General features: G+C 55.2%; 1 protein-coding gene across 1 annotated transcript; it reads right to left on the reverse strand.

Annotated features, from left to right (window-relative positions):
- Positions 1–6,836: 6,836 nt before the first annotated feature.
- LOC132379807 (collagen alpha-1(XVII) chain-like) lies at positions 6,837–17,534 on the reverse strand. The gene is made up of 3 exons (XM_059948090.1): positions 17,528–17,534; positions 11,884–12,747; positions 6,837–7,126 (listed from the first exon to the last, which is right to left on the reverse strand). The coding sequence occupies exons 1-3, from the start codon at positions 17,532–17,534 to the stop codon at positions 6,975–6,977; spliced, it is 1,023 nt and encodes a 340-aa protein (XP_059804073.1). The 3' UTR covers positions 6,837–6,974.
- Between the last annotated feature and the right edge of the window lie 2,620 nt (positions 17,535–20,154).

The raw sequence follows: 20,154 nt of genomic DNA on the forward strand, positions 1-20,154 counted from the left end.
ACAGGACCTGACTGCTCCCTCTCCGATAGAGGACCTGACAGCTCTCTCTCCGATAGAGGACCTGACTGCTCTCTCTCCGATACAGGACCTGACTGCTCTCTCTCCGATAGAGGACCTGACTGCTCTCTCTCTCTCCGATACAGGACCTGACTGCTCTCTCTCCGATACAGGACCTGACTGCTCTCTCTCCGATACAGGACCTGACTACTCTCTCTCCGATACAGGACCTGACTGCTCTCTCTCTCCGATACAGGACCTGACTGCTCTCTCTCTCCGATACAGGACCTGACTGCTCTCTCTCTCCGACAGAGGACCTGACTGCTCTATCTCTCCGACAGAGTACCTGACTGCTCTCTCTCTCCGATAGAGGAACTGACTGCACTCTCTCTCCGATAGAGGACCTGACTGCTCTCTCTCCGACAGACCTGACTACTCTCTCTGATACACGAACAGACTGCTCCCTCTCTGATACAGGACGTGACTGCTCTCTCACCGATACAGGACCTGACTGCTCTCTCTCTTCGACAGAGGACCTGACTGCTCTCTCTCTCCGATAGAGGACCTGACTGCTCTCACTCCGATAGAGGACCTGACTGCTCTCTCCGATACAGGACCTGACTGCTCTCTCTCCGATACAGGACCTGACTGCTCTCTCTCCGATACAGGACCTGACTGCTGTCTCTGATAGAGGACATGACTTCTCTCTCTCTCCGATAGAGGACATGACTTCCCTCTCTCTCTGACAGAGGACCTGACTGCTCTCTCTCTCCGATAGAGAACCTGACTGCTCTCTATCCGATAAGAGGACCTGACTGCTCTCTCCGATACAGGACCTGACTGCTCTCTCTCTCCGATAGAGAACCTGACTGCTCTCTATCCGATAGTGGACCTCACTGCTCTCTCCGATACAGGACCTGACTGCTCTCTCCGATAGAGGACCTGAGTGCTCTCTCTCAGATACAGGACCTGACTGCTCTCTCTCCGATACAGGACCTGACTGCTCTCTCTCCGATAGAAGACCTGACTGCTCTCTCTCTCCGATACAGGACCTGACTGCTCTCTCCGATAGAGGACCTGACTGCTCTCTCTCCGATACAGGACCTGACTGCTCTCTCTCCGATACAGGACCTGACTGCTCACTCTCTCCGATAGAGGACCTGACTGCTCTCTCCGATAGAGGACCTGACTGCTCTCTCCGATAGAGGACCTGACTGCTCTCTCTCTCCGATGGAGGACCTGACTGCTCTCTCTCTCTCCGATACAGGACATGACAACTCTCTCTCCGATACAGGACCTGACTGCTCTCTCTCTCCGATAGAGGACCTGACTGCTCTCTCTCAGATAGAGGACCTGACTGCTCTCTCTCTCCGATGGATGACCTGACTGCTCTCTCTCTCTCCGATACAGGACATGACTGCTCTCTCTGTCCGATACAGGACCTGACTGCTCTCTCTCCGATACAGGACCTGACTGCTCACTCTCCGATACAGGACCTGACTGCTCTCTCTCTCTCCGATACAGGACCTGACTGCTCTCTCTCCGATACAGGACCTGACTGCTCTCTCTCCGATACAGGACCTGACTGCTCTCTCTCTCCGATGGAGGACCTGACTGCTCTCTCTCTCTCCGATAGAGGACCTGACTGCTCTCTCCGATGCAGGAACTGACTGCTCTCTCTCCGATACAGGACCTGACTGCTCCCTCTCCGATACAGGACCTGACAGCTCTCTCTCCGATAGAGGACCTGACTGCTCTCTCTCTCCGATGGAGGACCTGACTGCTCTCTCTCTCTCCGATACAGGACCTGACTGCTCTCTCTCCGATACAGGACATGACTACTCTCTCTCCGATACAGGACCTGACTGCTCTCTCTCTCCGATAGAGGACCTGACTGCTCTCTCTCAGATAGAGGACCTGACTGCTCTCTCTCTCCGATGGAGGACCTGACTGCTCTCTCTCTCTCCGATACAGGACATGACTGCTCTCTCTGTCCGATACAGGACCTGACTGCTCTCTCTCCGATACAGGACCTGACTGCTCACTCTCCGATACAGGACCTGACTGCTCTCTCTCTCTCCGATACAGGACCTGACTGCTCTCTCTCCGATACAGGACCTGACTGCTCTCTCTCCGATACAGGACCTGACTGCTCTCTCTCCCATAGAGGACCTGACTGCTCTCTCTCCGATACAGGACCTGACTGCTCTTCCGACTGAGGACCTGACTGCTCTCTCTCCGATACAGGACCTGACTGCTCTTCCGACTGAGGACCTGACTGCTCTCTCTCCGATACAGGACCTGACGGCTCTCTCTCTCCGATACAGGACTTGACTGCTCTCTCTCCGACAGAGGACCCGACTACTCTCTCACCAACTGAGGACCTGACTGCTCTCTCTCGCCGATACAGGACCTGACTGCTCTCTCTCTCCGATAGAGGACCTGACTGCTCTCTCTGATACAGGACCTGACTGCTCTCTCTCCGATACAGGACCTGACTGCTCTCTCTCCGATTCAGGACCTGACTGCTCTCTCTCTCCGATACAGGACCTGACTGCTCTCTCTCTCCGATAGAGGACCTGACTGCTCTCTCTCCGATACAGGACCTGACTGCTCTCTCTCCGATACAGGACCTGACTGCTCTCTCTCCGATACAGGACCTGACTACTCTCTCTCACCGATACAGGACCTGACTGCTCTCTCCGACTGAGGACCTGACTGCTCTCTCTCTCTCTCCGATACAGGACCTGACGGCTCTGTCTCTCCGATACAGGACTTGACTGCTCTCTCTCCGACAGAGGACCTGACTGCTCTCTCACCAACTGAGGACCTGACTGCTCTCTCTCTCCGATACAGGACCTGACTGCTCTCTCTCTCCGATACAGGACCTGACTGCTCTCTCTCTCCGAAAGAGGACCTGACTGCTCTCTCTCTCCGACAGAGGACCTGACTGCTCTCTCTCTCTCCGATAGAGGAACTGACGGCACTCTCTCTCCGATAGAGGACCTGACTGCTCTCTCTCCGACAGACCTGACTACTCTCTCTGATACAGGAACAGACTGCTCTCTCTCCGATACAGGACCTGACTGCTCTCTCTCTCCGACAGAGGAACTGACTGCTCTCTCTCTCCAATAGAGGACCTCACTGCTCTCTCTCCGATAGAGGACCTGACTGCTCTCTCTCCGATAGAGGACCTGACTGCTCTCTCCGATAGAGGACCTGCGTGCCCTCTCTCCGATACAGGACCTGACTGCTCTCTCTCCGATACAGGACTTGACTGCTCTCTCTCCGATTCAGGACCTGACTGCTCTCTCTCTCCGATACAGGACCTGACTGCTCTCTCTCTCCGATAGAGGACCTGACTGCTCTCTCTCCGATACAGGACCTGACTGCTCTTTCTCCGATACAGGACCTGACTGCTCTCTCTCTCCGAAAGAGGACCTGACTGCTCTCTCTCTGATAGAGGACCTGTCTGCTCTCTCTCTCCGATACAGGACCTGACTGCTCTCTCTCTCCGATACAGAACCTGACTGTTCTCTCTCTCTGATAGAGGACCTGACTGCTCGCTCTCTCCGACGGAGGACCTGACTGCTCTCTCTCTCCGATAGAGGACCTGACTGCTCTCTCCGATACAGGACCTGACTGCTCTCTCTCTCCGACAGAGGACCTGACTGCTCTCTCTCTCCGATAGAGGACCTGACTGCTCTCTCTCCGATAGAGGACCTGACTGCACTCTCCGATAGAGGACCTGACTGCTCTCTCCGATAGAGGACCTGACTGCTCTCTCTCTCCGACAGAGGACCTGACTGCTCTCTCTCTCCGATAGAGGACCTGACTGCTCTCTCTCTCCGATGGAGGACCTGACTGCTCTCTCTCCGATAGAGGACCTGACTGCTGTCTCCGATAGAGGACATGACTTCTCTCTCTCTCCGATAGAGGACCTGACTGCTCTCTCTCCGATACAGGACCTGACTGCTCTCTCTCTCCGATAGAGAACCTGACTGCTCTCTATCCGATAGAGGACCTCACTGCTCTCTCCGATACAGGACCTGACTGCTCTCTCCGATAGAGGACCTGAGTGCTCTCTCTCCGATACAGGACCTGACTGCTCTCTCTCCGATACAGGACCTGACTGCTCTCTCTCCGATAGAAGACCTGACTGCTCTCTCTCTCCGATACAGGACCTGACTGCTCTTTCCGATAGAGGACCTGACTGCTCTCTCTCCGATACAGGACCTGACTGCTCTCTCTCCGATACAGGACCTGACTGCTCACTCTCTCCGATAGAGGACCTGACTGCTCTCTCCGATAGAGGACCTGACTGCTCTCTCCGATAGAGGACCTGACTGCTCTCTCTCCGATACAGGACCTGACTGCTCCCTCTCCGATAGAGGACCTGACAGCTCTCTCTCCGATAGAGGACCTGACTGCTCTCTCTCCGATACAGGACCTGACTGCTCTCTCTCCGATAGAGGACCTGACTGCTCTCTCTCTCTCCGATACAGGACCTGACTGCTCTCTCTCCGATACAGGACCTGACTGCTCTCTCTCCGATACAGGACCTGACTACTCTCTCTCCGATACAGGACCTGACTGCTCTCTCTCTCCGATACAGGACCTGACTGCTCTCTCTCTCCGATACAGGACCTGACTGCTCTCTCTCTCCGACAGAGGACCTGACTGCTCTATCTCTCCGACAGAGTACCTGACTGCTCTCTCTCTCCGATAGAGGAACTGACTGCACTCTCTCTCCGATAGAGGACCTGACTGCTCTCTCTCCGACAGACCTGACTACTCTCTCTGATACACGAACAGACTGCTCCCTCTCTGATACAGGACGTGACTGCTCTCTCACCGATACAGGACCTGACTGCTCTCTCTCTCCGACAGAGGACCTGACTGCTCTCTCTCTCCGATAGAGGACCTGACTGCTCTCACTCCGATAGAGGACCTGACTGCTCTCTCCGATAGAGGACCTGACTGCTCTCTCTCTCCGACACAGGACTTGACTGCTCTCTCTCTCCGACAGAGGACCTGACTGCTCTCTCTCTCCAATAGAGGACCTGACTGCTCTCACTCCGATAGAGGACCTGACTGCACTCTCCGACAGAGGACCTTACTGCTCTCTCCGATAGAGGACCTGACTGCTCTCTCTCTCCGACAGAGGACCTCACTGCTCTCTCCAATACAGGACCTGACTGCTCTCTCCGATAGAGGACCTGAGTGCTCTCTCTCCGATAGAGGACCTCACTGCTCTCTCCGATAGAGGACCTCACTGCTCTCTCCAATACAGGACCTGACTGCTCTCTCCGATAGAGGACCTGAGTGCTCTCTCTCCGATAGAGGACCTCACTGCTCTCTCCAATACAGGACCTGACTGCTCTCTCCGATAGAGGACCTGAGTGCTCTCTCTCCGATACAGAACCTGACTGCTCTCTCTCCGATACAGGACCTGACTGCTCTCTCTCCGATACAGGACCTGACTGCTCTCTCTCTCCGATAGAGGACCTGACTGCTCTCTCTCTCCGATAGAGGACCTGACTGCTCACTCCGATTGAGGAACTGACTGCTCTCTCTCTCCGATACAGGACCTCACTGCTCCCTCTCCCCGATACAGGACCTGACAGCTCTCTCTCCGATAGAGGACCTGACTGCTCTCTCCGATAGAGGACCTGAGTGCCCTCTCTCCGATACAGGACCTGACTGCTCTCTCTCCGATACAGGACCTGACTGCTCTCTCTCTCCGATACAGGACCTGACTGCTCTCTCTCCGATAGAGGACCTGACTGCTCTCTTTCTCCGATGGAGGACCTGACTGCTCTCGCTCTCTCCGATACAGGACATGACTGCTCTCTCTGTCCGATACAGGACCTGACTGCTCTCTCTCCGATACAGGACCTGACTGCTCTCTCTCTCTCCGATAAAGGACCTGACTGCTCTCTCTCCGATACAGGACCTGACTGCTCTCTCTCCGATACAGGACCTGACTGCTCTCTCCGACTGAGGACCTGCCTGCTCTCTCTCGCCGATAGAGGACCTGACTGCTCCCTCTCTGATACAGTACGTGACTGCTCTCTCTCCGATACAGGACCTGACTGCTCTCTCTCTCCGACAGAGGACCTGAATGCTCTCTCTCTCCGATAGAGGACCTGACTGCTCTCTCTCCGACAGAGGACCTGACTGCTCTCTCACCAACTGAGGACCTGACTGCTCTCTCTCTCCGATACAGAACCTGACTGTTCTCTCTCTCTGATAGAGGACCTGACTGCTCGCTCTCTCCGACGGAGGACCTGACTGCTCTCTCTCTCCGATAGAGGACCTGACTGCTCTCTCCGATACAGGACCTGACTGCTCTCTCTCTCCGACAGAGGACCTGACTGCTCTCTCTCTCCGATAGAGGACCTGACTGCTCTCTCTCCGATAGAGGACCTGACTGCACTCTCCGATAGAGGACCTGACTGCTCTCTCCGATAGAGGACCTGACTGCTCTCTCTCTCCGACAGAGGACCTGACTGCTCTCTCTCTCCGATAGAGGACCTGACTGCTCTCTCTCTCCGATGGAGGACCTGACTGCTCTCTCTCCGATAGAGGACCTGACTGCTGTCTCCGATAGAGGACATGACTTCTCTCTCTCTCCGATAGAGGACCTGACTGCTCTCTCTCCGATACAGGACCTGACTGCTCTCTCTCTCCGATAGAGAACCTGACTGCTCTCTATCCGATAGAGGACCTCACTGCTCTCTCCGATACAGGACCTGACTGCTCTCTCCGATAGAGGACCTGAGTGCTCTCTCTCCGATACAGGACCTGACTGCTCTCTCTCCGATACAGGACCTGACTGCTCTCTCTCCGATAGAAGACCTGACTGCTCTCTCTCTCCGATACAGGACCTGACTGCTCTTTCCGATAGAGGACCTGACTGCTCTCTCTCCGATACAGGACCTGACTGCTCTCTCTCCGATACAGGACCTGACTGCTCACTCTCTCCGATAGAGGACCTGACTGCTCTCTCCGATAGAGGACCTGACTGCTCTCTCCGATAGAGGACCTGACTGCTCTCTCTCCGATACAGGACCTGACTGCTCCCTCTCCGATAGAGGACCTGACAGCTCTCTCTCCGATAGAGGACCTGACTGCTCTCTCTCCGATACAGGACCTGACTGCTCTCTCTCCGATAGAGGACCTGACTGCTCTCTCTCTCTCCGATACAGGACCTGACTGCTCTCTCTCCGATACAGGACCTGACTGCTCTCTCTCCGATACAGGACCTGACTACTCTCTCTCCGATACAGGACCTGACTGCTCTCTCTCTCCGATACAGGACCTGACTGCTCTCTCTCTCCGATACAGGACCTGACTGCTCTCTCTCTCCGACAGAGGACCTGACTGCTCTATCTCTCCGACAGAGTACCTGACTGCTCTCTCTCTCCGATAGAGGAACTGACTGCACTCTCTCTCCGATAGAGGACCTGACTGCTCTCTCTCCGACAGACCTGACTACTCTCTCTGATACACGAACAGACTGCTCCCTCTCTGATACAGGACGTGACTGCTCTCTCACCGATACAGGACCTGACTGCTCTCTCTCTTCGACAGAGGACCTGACTGCTCTCTCTCTCCGATAGAGGACCTGACTGCTCTCACTCCGATAGAGGACCTGACTGCTCTCTCCGATAGAGGACCTGACTGCTCTCTCTCTCCGACACAGGACTTGACTGCTCTCTCTCTCCGACAGAGGACCTGACTGCTCTCTCTCTCCAATAGAGGACCTGACTGCTCTCACTCCGATAGAGGACCTGACTGCACTCTCCGACAGAGGACCTGACTGCTCTCTCCGATAGAGGACCTGACTGCTCTCTCTCTCCGACAGAGGACCTCACTGCTCTCTCCAATACAGGACCTGACTGCTCTCTCCGATAGAGGACCTGAGTGCTCTCTCTCCGATAGAGGACCTCACTGCTCTCTCCAATACAGGACCTGACTGCTCTCTCCGATAGAGGACCTGAGTGCTCTCTCTCCGATACAGAACCTGACTGCTCTCTCTCCGATACAGGACCTGACTGCTCTCTCTCCGATACAGGACCTGACTGCTCTCTCTCTCCGATAGAGGACCTGACTGCTCTCTCTCTCCGATAGAGGACCTGACTGCTCTCTCCGATTGAGGAACTGACTGCTCTCTCTCTCCGATACAGGACCTCACTGCTCCCTCTCCAATACAGGACCTGACAGCTCTCTCTCCGATAGAGGACCTGACTGCTCTCTCCGATAGAGGACCTGAGTGCCCTCTCTCCGACACAGGACCTGACTGCTCTCTCTCCGATACAGGACCTGACTGCTCTCTCTCTCCGATACAGGACCTGACTGCTCTCTCTCCGATAGAGGACCTGACTGCTCTCTCTCTCCGATGGAGGACATGACTGCTCTCTCTGTCCGATACAGGACCTGACTGCTCTCTCTCCGATACAGGACCTGACTGCTCTCTCTCTCTCCGATACAGGACCTGACTGCTCTCTCTCCGATACAGGACCTGACTGCTCTCTCTCCGATACAGGACCTGACTGCTCTCTCCGACTGAGGACCTGCCTGCTCTCTCTCGCCGATAGAGGACCTGACTGCTCCCTCTCTGATACAGTACGTGACTGCTCTCTCTCCGATACAGGACCTGACTGCTCTCTCTCTCCGACAGAGGACCTGAATGCTCTCTCTCTCCGATAGAGGACCTGACTGCTCTCTCTCCGACAGAGGACCTGACTGCTCTCTCACCAACTGAGGACCTGACTGCTCTCTCTCTCCGATACAGGACCTGACTGCTCTCTCTCTCCCATACAGGACCTGACTGCTCTCTGTCTCCGACAGAGGACCTCACTGCTCTCTCGCTCCGACAGAGGACCTGACTGCTCTCTCTCTCTCCGATAGAGGAACTGACTGCACTCTCTCTCCGATAGAGGACCTGACTGCTCTCTCTCCGACAGACCTGACTACTCTCTCTGATACAGGAACAGACTGCTCTCTCTCCGATACAGGACCTGACTGCTCTCTCTCTCCAATAGAGGACCTGACTGCTCTCTCTCCGATAGAGGACCTGACTGCTCTCTCTCCGATAGAGGACCTGAGTGCCCTCTCTCCGATACAGGACCTGACTGCTCTCTCTCCGATACAGGACCTGACTGCTCTCTCTCTCCGATAGAGGACCTGACTGCTCTCTCTCAGATAGAGGACCTGACTGCTCTCTCTCTCCGATGGAGGACCTGACTGCTCTCTCTCTCTCCGATACAGGACATGACTGCTCTCTCTCCGATACAGGACCTGACTGCTCACTCTCCGATACAGGACCTGACTGCTCTCTCTCTCTCCGATAGAGGACCTGACTGCTCTCTCTCCGATACAGGACCTGACTGCTCTCTCTCCGATACAGGACCTGACTGCTCTCTCTCTGATAGAGGACCTGTCTGCTCTCTCTCTCCGATACAGGACCTGACTGCTCTCTCTCCGATAAAGGACCTGACTGCTCTCTCTCTCCGATACAGAACCTGACTGTTCTCTCTCTCCGATAGAGGACCTGACTGCTCGCTCTCTCCGACAGAGGACCTGACTGCTCTCTCTCTCCGATAGAGGACCTGACTGCTCTCTCTCCGATAGAGGACCTGACTGCTCTCTCCGATAGTGGACCTGACTGCTCTCTCCGATAGAGGACCTGACTGCTCTCTCTCTCCGACAGAGGACCTGACTGCTCTCTCTCTCCGATAGAGGACCTGACTGCTCTCTCCGATTGAGGACCTGACTGCTCTCTCTCTCTGATAGAGAACCTGACTGCTCTCTCTCCGATAGAGGACCTCACTGCTCTCTCCAATACAGGACCTGTCTGCTCTCTCCGATAGAGGACCTGAGTGCTCTGTCTCCGATACAGGACCGGACTGCACTCTCTCCGATACAGGACCTGACCGCTCTCTCGCTCCGATACAGGACCTGACTGCTCTCTCTCTCCGATAGAGGACCTGACTGCTCTCTCTCTCCGATAGAGGACCTGACTGCTCTCTCCGATTGAGGAACTGACTGCTCTCTCTCCGATACAGGACCTGACTGCTCTCACTCCGATACAGGACCTGACTGCTCTCTCTCCGATACAGGACCGGACTGCTCCCTCTCCGATAGAGGACCTGAGTGCTCTCTCTCCGTTAGAGGACCTGACTCTCTCCGATACAGGACCTGACTGCTCTCTCTCTCCGATGGAGGACCTCACTGCTCTCTCTCTCCGATACAGGACCTGACTGCTCTCTCCGATACAGGACCTGACTGCTCTCTCTCCGATACAGGACCTGACTGCTCTCTCTCCGATAGAGGACCTGACTGCTCTCTCTCCGATACAAGACAAGACTGCTCTCTCTCCGATACAGGACCTGACTGCTCTCTCTCCGATAGAGGACCTGACTGCTCTCTCCGATAGAGGACATGACTTCTCTCTCTCTCCGATAGAGAACCTGACTGCTCTATCTCTCTCCGATAGTGGACCTCACTGCTCTCTCCGATACATGACCTGACTGCTCTCTCCGATAGAGGACCTGAGTGCTCTCTCTCCAATTCAGGACCTGACTGCTCTCTCTCTCCGATAGAGAACCTGACTGCTCTCTATCCGATAGAGGACCTCACTGCTCTCTCCGATACATGACCTGACTGCTCTCTCTCCGATACAGGACCTGACTGCTCTCTCTCCGATACAGGACCTGACTGCTCTCTCTCCGATAGAGGACTGACTGCACTCTCTCTCCAATGGAGGACCAGACTGCTCTCTCTCTCTCCGATACAGGACCTGACTGCTCTCTCTGTCCGATACAGGACCTGACTGCTCTCTCTCCGATACAGGACCTGACTGCTCTCTCTCTCTCCGATACAGGACCTGACTGCTCTCTCTCTCCGATACAGGACCTGACTGCTCTCTCTCCGATACAGGACCTGACTGCTCTCTCTCGCCGATAGAGGACCTGACTGCTCTCTCTCCGACACAGGACCTGACTGCTCTCTCTCCCATACAGGACCTGACTGCTCTCTCTCTCCGATAGAGGACCTGACTGCTCTCTCTCTCCGATAGAGGACCTGACTGCTCTCTCCGATTGAGGAACTGACTGCTCTCTCTCCGATACAGGACCTGACTGCTCTCTCCGATAGAGGACCTGACTGCTCTCTCTCTCCGACAGAGGACCTGACTGCTCTCTCTCTCCGATAGAGGACCTGACTGCTCTCTCTCCGATTGAGGACCTGACTGCTCTCTCTCTCTGATAGAGAACCTGACTGCTCTCTCTCCGATAGAGGACCTGACTGCTCTCTCCAATACAGGACCTGACTGCTCTCTCCGATAGACGACCTGAGTGCTCTCTCTCCGATACAGAACCTGACTGCTCCCTCTCCGATACAGGACCTGACTGCTCTCTCTCCGATACAGGACCTGACTGCTCTCTCTCTCCGATAGAGGACCTGACTGCTCTCTCTCTCCGATAGAGGACCTGACTGCTCTCTCCGATAGAGGACCTGACTGCTCTCTCTCCGATAGAGGACCTGACTGCTCTCTCTCCGATAGAGGTCCTGACTGCTCTCTCCGATAGAGGACCTGAGTGCCCTCTCTCCGATACAGGACCTGACTGCTCTCTCTCCGATACAGGACCTGACTGCTCTCTCTCTCCGATAGAGGACCTGACTGCTCTCTCTCAGATAGAGGACCTGACTGCTCTCTCTCTCCGATGGAGGACCTGACTGCTCTCTCTCTCTCCGATACAGGACATGACTGCTCTCTCTGTCCGATACAGGACCTGACTGCTCTCTCTCCGATACAGGACCTGACTGCTCACTCTCCGATACAGGACCTGACTGCTCTCTCTCTCTCCGATACAGGACCTGACTGCTCTCTCTCCGATACAGGACCTGACTGCTCTCTCTCCGATAGAGGACCTGACTGCTCTCTCTCCGATACAGGACCTGACTGCTCTTCCGACTGAGGACCTGACTGCTCTCTCTCCGATACAGGACCTGACTGCTCTTCCGACTGAGGACCTGACTGCTCTCTCTCCGATACAGGACCTGACGGCTCTCTCTCTCCGATACAGGACTTGACTGCTCTCTCTCCGACAGAGGACCTGACTGCTCTCTCACCAACTGAGGACCTGACTGCTCTCTCTCTCCGATACAGGACCTGACTGCTCTCTCTCGCCGATAGAGGACCTGACTGCTCTCTCTCCGACACAGGACCTGACTGCTCTCTCTCCGATAGAGGACCTGACTGCTCTCTCTCTCCGATAGAGGACCTGACTGCTCTCTCCGATTGAGGAACTGACTGCTCTCTCTCCGATACAGGACCTGACTGCTCTCTCCGATAGAGGACCTGACTGCTCTCTCTCTCCGACAGAGGACCTGACTGCTCTCTCTCTCCGATAGAGGACCTGACTGCTCTCTCCGATTGAGGACCTGACTGCTCTCTCTCTCTGATAGAGAACCTGACTGCTCTCTCTCCGATAGAGGACCTCACTGCTCTCTCCAATACAGGACCTGACTGCTCTCTCCGATAGACGACCTGAGTGCTCTCTCTCCGATACAGAACCTGACTGCTCCCTCTCCGATACAGGACCTGACTGCTCTCTCTCCGATACAGGACCTGACTGCTCTCTCTCTCCGATAGAGGACCTGACTGCTCTCTCCGATTGAGGACCTGACTGCTCTCTCTCTCTGATAGAGAACCTGACTGCTCTCTCTCCGATAGAGGACCTCACTGCTCTCTCCAATACAGGACCTGACTGCTCTCTCCGATAGACGACCTGAGTGCTCTCTCTCCGATACAGAACCTGACTGCTCCCTCTCCGATACAGGACCTGACTGCTCTCTCTCCGATACAGGACCTGACTGCTCTCTCTCTCCGATAGAGGACCTGACTGCTCTCTCTCTCCGATAGAGGACCTGACTGCTCTCTCCGATAGAGGACCTGACTGCTCTCTCTCCGATAGAGGACCTGACTGCTCTCTCTCCGATAGAGGTCCTGACTGCTCTCTCCGATAGAGGACCTGAGTGCCCTCTCTCCGATACAGGACCTGACTGCTCTCTCTCCGATACAGGACCTGACTGCTCTCTCTCTCCGATAGAGGACCTGACTGCTCTCTCTCAGATAGAGGACCTGACTGCTCTCTCTCTCCGATGGAGGACCTGACTGCTCTCTCTCTCTCCGATACAGGACATGACTGCTCTCTCTGTCCGATACAGGACCTGACTGCTCTCTCTCCGATACAGGACCTGACTGCTCACTCTCCGATACAGGACCTGACTGCTCTCTCTCTCTCCGATACAGGACCTGACTGCTCTCTCTCCGATACAGGACCTGACTGCTCTCTCTCCGATAGAGGACCTGACTGCTCTCTCTCCGATACAGGACCTGACTGCTCTTCCGACTGAGGACCTGACTGCTCTCTCTCCGATACAGGACCTGACTGCTCTTCCGACTGAGGACCTGACTGCTCTCTCTCCGATACAGGACCTGACGGCTCTCTCTCTCCGATACAGGACTTGACTGCTCTCTCTCCGACAGAGGACCTGACTGCTCTCTCACCAACTGAGGACCTGACTGCTCTCTCTCTCCGATACAGGACCTGACTGCTCTCTCTCGCCAATAGAGGACCTGACTGCTCTCTCTCCGACACAGGACCTGACTGCTCTCTCTCCCATACAGGACCTGACTGCTCTCTCTCTCCGATAGAGGACCTGACTGCTCTCTCTCTCCGATAGAGGACCTGACTGCTCTCTCCGATTGAGGAACTGACTGCTCTCTCTCCGATACAGGACCTGACTGCTCTCTCCGATAGAGGACCTGACTGCTCTCTCTCTCCGACAGAGGACCTGACTGCTCTCTCTCTCCGATAGAGGACCTGACTGCTCTCTCCGATTGAGGACCAGACTGCTCTCTCTCTCTGATAGAGAACCTGACTGCTCTCTCTCCGATAGAGGACCTCACTGCTCTCTCCAATACAGGACCTGACTGCTCTCTCCGATAGACGACCTGAGTGCTCTCTCTCCGATACAGAACCTGACTGCTCCCTCTCCGATACAGGACCTGACTGCTCTCTCTCCGATACAGGACCTGACTGCTCTCTCTCTCCGATAGAGGACCTGACTGCTCTCTCTCTCCGATAGAGGACCTGACTGCTCTCTCCGATAGAGGACCTGACTGCTCTCTCTCCGATAGAGGACCTGACTGCTCTCTCTCCGATAGAGGTCCTGACTGCTCTCTCCGATAGAGGACCTGAGTGCCCTCTCTCCGATACAGGACCTGACTGCTCTCTCTCCGATACAGGACCTGACTGCTCTCTCTCTCCGATAGAGGACCTGACTGCTCTCTCTCAGATAGAGGACCTGACTGCTCTCTCTCTCCGATGGAGGACCTGACTGCTCTCTCTCTCTCCGATACAGGACATGACTGCTCTCTCTGTCCGATACAGGACCTGACTGCTCTCTCTCCGATACAGGACCTGACTGCTCACTCTCCGATACAGGACCTGACTGCTCTCTCTCTCTCCGATACAGGACCTGACTGCTCTCTCTCCGATACAGGACCTGACTGCTCTCTCTCCGATAGAGGACCTGACTGCTCTCTCTCCGATACAGGACCTGACTGCTCTTCCGACTGAGGACCTGACTGCTCTCTCTCCGATACAGGACCTGACTGCTCTTCCGACTAAGGACCTGACTGCTCTCTCTCCGATACAGGACCTGACGGCTCTCTCTCTCCGATACAGGACTTGACTGCTCTCTCTCCGACAGAGGACCTGACTGCTCTCTCACCAACTGAGGACCTGACTGCTCTCTCTCTCCGATACAGGACCTGACTGCTCTCTCTCTCCGATAGAGGACCTGACTGCTCTCTCTGATACAGGACCTGACTGCTCTCTCTCCGATACAGGACCTGACTGCTCTCTCTCCGATTCAGGACCTGACTGCTCTCTCTCTCCGATACAGGACCTGACTGCTCTCTCTCTCCGATAGAGGACCTGACTGCTCTCTCTCCGATACAGGACCTGACTGCTCTTTCTCCGATACAGGACCTGACTGCTCTCTCTCTCCGACAGAGGACCTGACTGCTCTCTCTCTGATAGAGGACCTGTCTGCTCTCTCTCTCCGATACAGGACCTGACTGCTCTCTCTCCGATAAAGGACCTGACTGCTCTCTCTCTCCGATACAGAACCTGACTGTTCTCTCTCTCCGATACAGGACCTGACTGCTCGCTCTCTCCGACAGAGGACCTGACTGCTCTCTCTCTCCGATAGAGGACCTGACTGCTCTCTCTCCGATAGAGGACCTGACTGCTCTCTCCGATAGTGGACCTGACTGCTCTCTCCGATAGACGACCTGACTGCTCTCTCTCTCCGACAGAGGACCTGACTGCTCTCTCTCTCCGATAGAGGAACTGACTGCTCTCTCCGATTGAGGACCTGACTGCTCTCTCCCTCTGATAGAGAACCTGACTGCTCTCTCTCCGATAGAGGACCTCACTGCTCTCTCCAATACAGGACCTGACTGCTCTCTCCGATAGAGGACCTGAGTGCTCTCTCTCCGATACAGGACCTGACCGCTCTCTCGCTCCGATACAGGACCTGACTGCTCTATCTCTCCGATAGAGGACCGGACTGCTCTCTCTCTCCGATAGAGGACCTGACTGCTCTCTCCGATTGAGGAACTGACTGCTCTCTCTCCGATACAGGACCTGACTGCTCTCTCTCCGATACAGGACCTGACTGCTCTCTCCGATACAGGACCTGACTGCTCTCTCTCCGATACAGGACCTGACTGCTCCCTCTCCGATAGAGGACCTGAGTGCTCTCTCTCCGTTAGAGGACCTGACGGCTCTCTCCGATACAGGACCTGACTGCTCTCTCTCTCCGATGGAGGACCTCACTGCTCTCTCTCTCCGATACAGGACCTGACTGCTCTCTCCGATACAGGACCTGACTGCTCTCTCTCCGATAGAGGACCTGACTGCTCTCTCTCCGATAGAGGACCTGACTGCTCTCTCTCCGATACAAGACCAGACTGCTCTCTCTCCGATACAGGACCTGACAGCTCTCTCTCCGATAGAGGACCTGACTGCTCTCTCCGATAGAGGACATGACTTCTCTCTCTCTCCGATAGAGAACCTGACTGCTCTATCTCTCTCCGATAGAGGACCTCACTGCTCTCTCCGATACATGACCTGACTGCTCTCTCCGATAGAGGACCTGAGTGCTCTCTCTCCAATACAGGACCTGACTGCTCTCTCTCTCCGATAGAGAACCTGACTGCTCTCTATCCGATAGAGGACCTCACTGCTCTCTCCGATACATGACCTGACTGCTCTCTGCGATAGAGGACCTGAGTGCTCTCTCTCCAATACATGACCTGACTGCTCTCTCTCTCCGATAGAGGCCCTCACTGCTCTCTCTGATACATGACCTGTCTGCTCTCTCTCCGATACAGGACCTGACTGCTCTCTCTCCGATACAGGACCTGACTGCTCTCTCTCCGACAGAGGACCTGACTGCACTCTCTCTCCAATGGAGGACCAGACTGCTCTCTCTCTCTCCGATACAGGACCTGACTGCTCTCTCTGTCCGATACAGGACCTGACTGCTCTCTCTCCGATACAGGACCTGACTGCTCTCTCTCTCTCCGATACAGGACCTGACTGCTCTCTTTCTCCGATACAGGACCTGACTGCTCTCTCTCCGATACAGGACCCGACTGCTCTGTCTCGCCGATAGAGGACCTGACTGCTCTCTCTCCGACACAGGACCTGACTGCTCTCTCTCCCATACAGGACCTGACTGCTCTCTCTCTCCGATAGAGGACCTGACTGCTCTCTCTCACCGATAGAGGACCTGACTGCTCTCTCCGATTGAGGAACTGACTGCTCTCTCTCTCCGACAGAGGACCTGACTGCTCTCTCTCTCCGATAGAGGACCTGACTGCTCTCTCCGATTGAGGACCTGACTGCTCTCTCTCTCTGATAGAGAACCTGACTGCTCTCTCTCCGATAGAGGACCTGACTGCTCTCTCCAATACAGGACCTGACTGCTCTCTCCGATAGAGGACCTGAGTGCTCTCTCTCCGATACAGAACCTGACTGCTCTCTCTCCGATACAGGACCTGACTGCTCTCTCTCCGATACAGGACCTGACTGCTCTCTCTCTCCGATAGACGACCTGACTGCTCTCTCTCTCCGATAGAGGACCTGACTGCTCTCTCCGATTGAGGAACTGACTGCTCTCTCTCCGATACAGGACCTGACTGCTCCCTCTCCAATACAGGACCTGACTGCTCTCTCTCCGATAGAGGACCTGACTGCTCTCTCCGATAGAGGACCTGAGTGCCCTCTCTCCGATACAGGACCTGACTGCTCTCTATCCGATACAGATCCTGACTGCTCTCTCTCTCCGATACAGGACCTGACTGCTCTCTCTCCGATAGAGGACCTGACTGCTCTCTCTCTCCGATGGAGGACCTGACTGCTCTCTCTCTCTCCGATACAGGTCATGACTGCTCTCTCTGTCCGATACAGGACCTGACTGCTCTCTCTCCGATACAGGACCTGACTGCTCTCTCTCTCTCCGATACAGGACCTGACTGCTCTCTCTCCGATACAGGACCTGACTGCTCTCTCTCCGATACAGGACCTGACTGCTCTCTCCGACTGAGGACCTGACTGCTCTCTCTCGCCGATAGAGGACCTGACTGCTCTTCCTCCGATACAGGACCTGACTGCTCTCTCTCCGATACAGGACCTGACTGCTCTCTCTCCGATACAGGACCTGACTGCTCTCTCCGACTGAGGACCTGCCTGCTCTCTCTCGCCGATAGAGGACCTGACTGCTCCCTCTCTGATACAGGACGTGACTGCTCTCTCTCCGATACAGGACCTGACTGCTCTCTCTCTCCGACAGAGGACCTGACTGCTCTCTCTCTCCGATAGAGGACCTGACTGCTCTCTCTCCGACAGAGGACCTGTCTGCTCTCTCACCAACTGAGGACCTGACTGCTCTCTCTCTCCGATACAGGACCTGACTGCTCTCTCTCTCCGATACAGGACCTGACTGCTCTCTCTCTCCGACAGAGGACCTGACTGCTCTGCCTCTCCGACAGAGGACCTGACTGCTCTCTCTCTCTCCGATAGAGGAACTGACTGCACTCTCTCTCCGATAGAGGACCTGACTGCTCTCTCTCCGACAGACCTGACTACTCTCTCCGATAGAGGACCTGAGTGCCCTCTCTCCGATACAGGACCTGACTGCTCTCTCTCCGATACAGGACCTGACTGCTCTCTCTCTCCGATAGAGGACCTGACTGCTCTCTCTCTCTCCGATGGAGGACCTGACTGCTCTCTCTCTCTCCGATACAGGACATGACTGCTCTCTCTGTCCGATACAGGACCTGACTGCTCTCTCTCCGATACAGGACCTGACTGCACACTCTCCGATACAGGACCTGACTGCTCTCTCTCTCTCCGATACAGGACCTGACTGCTCTCTCTCCGATACAGGACCTGACTGCTCTCTCTCCGATACAGGACCTGACTGCTCTTCCGACTGAGGACCTGACTGCTCTCTCTCCGATACAGGACCTGACTGCTCTTCCGACTGAGGACCTGACTGCTCTCTCTCCGATACAGGACCTGACGGCTCTCTCTCTCCAATACAGGACTTGACTGCTCTCTCTCCGACAGAGGACCTGACTGCTCTCTCACCAGCTGAGGACCTGACTGCTCTCTCTCTCCGATTGAGGACCTGACTGCTCTCTCTGATACAGGACCTGACTGCTCTCTCTCCGATACAGGACCTGACTGCTCTCTCTCCGATTCAGGACCTGACTGCTCTCTCTCTCCGATACAGGACCTGACTGCTCTCTCTCTCCGATAGAGGACCTGACTGCTCTCTCTCCGATACAGGACCTGACTGCTCTTTCTCCGATACAGGACCTGACTGCTCTCTCTCTCCAACAGAGGACCTGACTGCTCTCTCTCTGATAGAGGACCTGTCTGCTCTCTCTCTCCGATACAGGACCTGACTGCTCTCTCTCCGATAAAGGACCTGACTGCTCTCTCTCTCCGATACAGAACCTGACTGTTCTCTCTCTCCGATAGTGGACCTGACTGCTCGCTCTCTCCGACAGAGGACCTGACTGCTCTCTCTCTGCGATAGAGGACCTGACTGCTCTCTCTCCGATAGAGGACCTGACTGCTCTCTCCGATAGTGGACCTGACTGCTCTCTCCGATAGAGGACCTGACTGCTCTCTCTCTCCGACAGAGGACCTGACTGCTCTCTCTCTCCGATAGACCTGACTGCTCTCTCCGATTGAGGACCTGACTGCTCTCTCTCTCTGATAGAGAACCTGACTGCTCTCTCTCCGATAGAGGACCTCACTGCTCTCTCCAATACAGGACCTGACTGCTCTCTCCGATAGAGGACCTGAGTGCTCTCTCTCCGATACAGGACCGGACTGCACTCTCTCCAATACAGGACCTGACCGCTCTCTCGCTCCGATACAGGACCTGACTGCTCTCTCTCTCCGATAGAGGACCTGACTGCTCTCTCTCTCCGATAGAGGACCTGACTGCTCTCTCCGACTGAGGACCTGCCTGCTCTCTCTCGCCGATAGAGGACCTGACTGCTCCCACTCTGATACAGGACGTGACTGCTCTCTCTCCGATACAGGACCTGACTGCTCTCTCTCTCCGACAGAGGACCTGACTGCTCTCTCTCTCCGATAGAGGACCTGACTGCTCTCTCTCCGACAGAGGACCTGACTGCTCTCTCACCAACTGAGGACCTGACTGCTCTCTCTCTCCGATACAGGACCTGACTGCTCTCTCTCTCCGATACAGGACCTGACTGCTCTCTCTCTCCGACAGAGGACCTGACTGCTCTCTCTCTCCGACAGAGGACCTGACTGCTCTCTCTCTCTCCGATAGAGGAACTGAATGCACTCTCTCTCCGATAGAGGACCTGACTGCTCTCTCTCCGACAGACCTGACTACTCTCTCTGATACAGGAACAGACTGCTCTCTCTCCGATACAGGACCTGACTGCTCTCTCTCTCCAATAGAGGACCTGACTGCTCTCTCTCCGATAGAGGACCTGACTGCTCTCTCTCCGATAGA

The sequence above is a fragment of the Hypanus sabinus genome, chromosome 22 (assembly GCF_030144855.1).
Source record: "Hypanus sabinus isolate sHypSab1 chromosome 22, sHypSab1.hap1, whole genome shotgun sequence".
In the NCBI taxonomy this organism is placed as follows: domain Eukaryota; kingdom Metazoa; phylum Chordata; class Chondrichthyes; order Myliobatiformes; family Dasyatidae; genus Hypanus; species Hypanus sabinus.

Bases quoted from the DNA above. Each gene is read 5' to 3' on its own strand.
- LOC132379807 (XM_059948090.1), bottom strand. The intron at 7,127-11,883 runs GTCCTGTATCGG...GAGAGCAGTCAG, and splicing joins ATCGGAGAGAGAGCAGTCAG to GTCCTCTATCGGAGAGAGAG.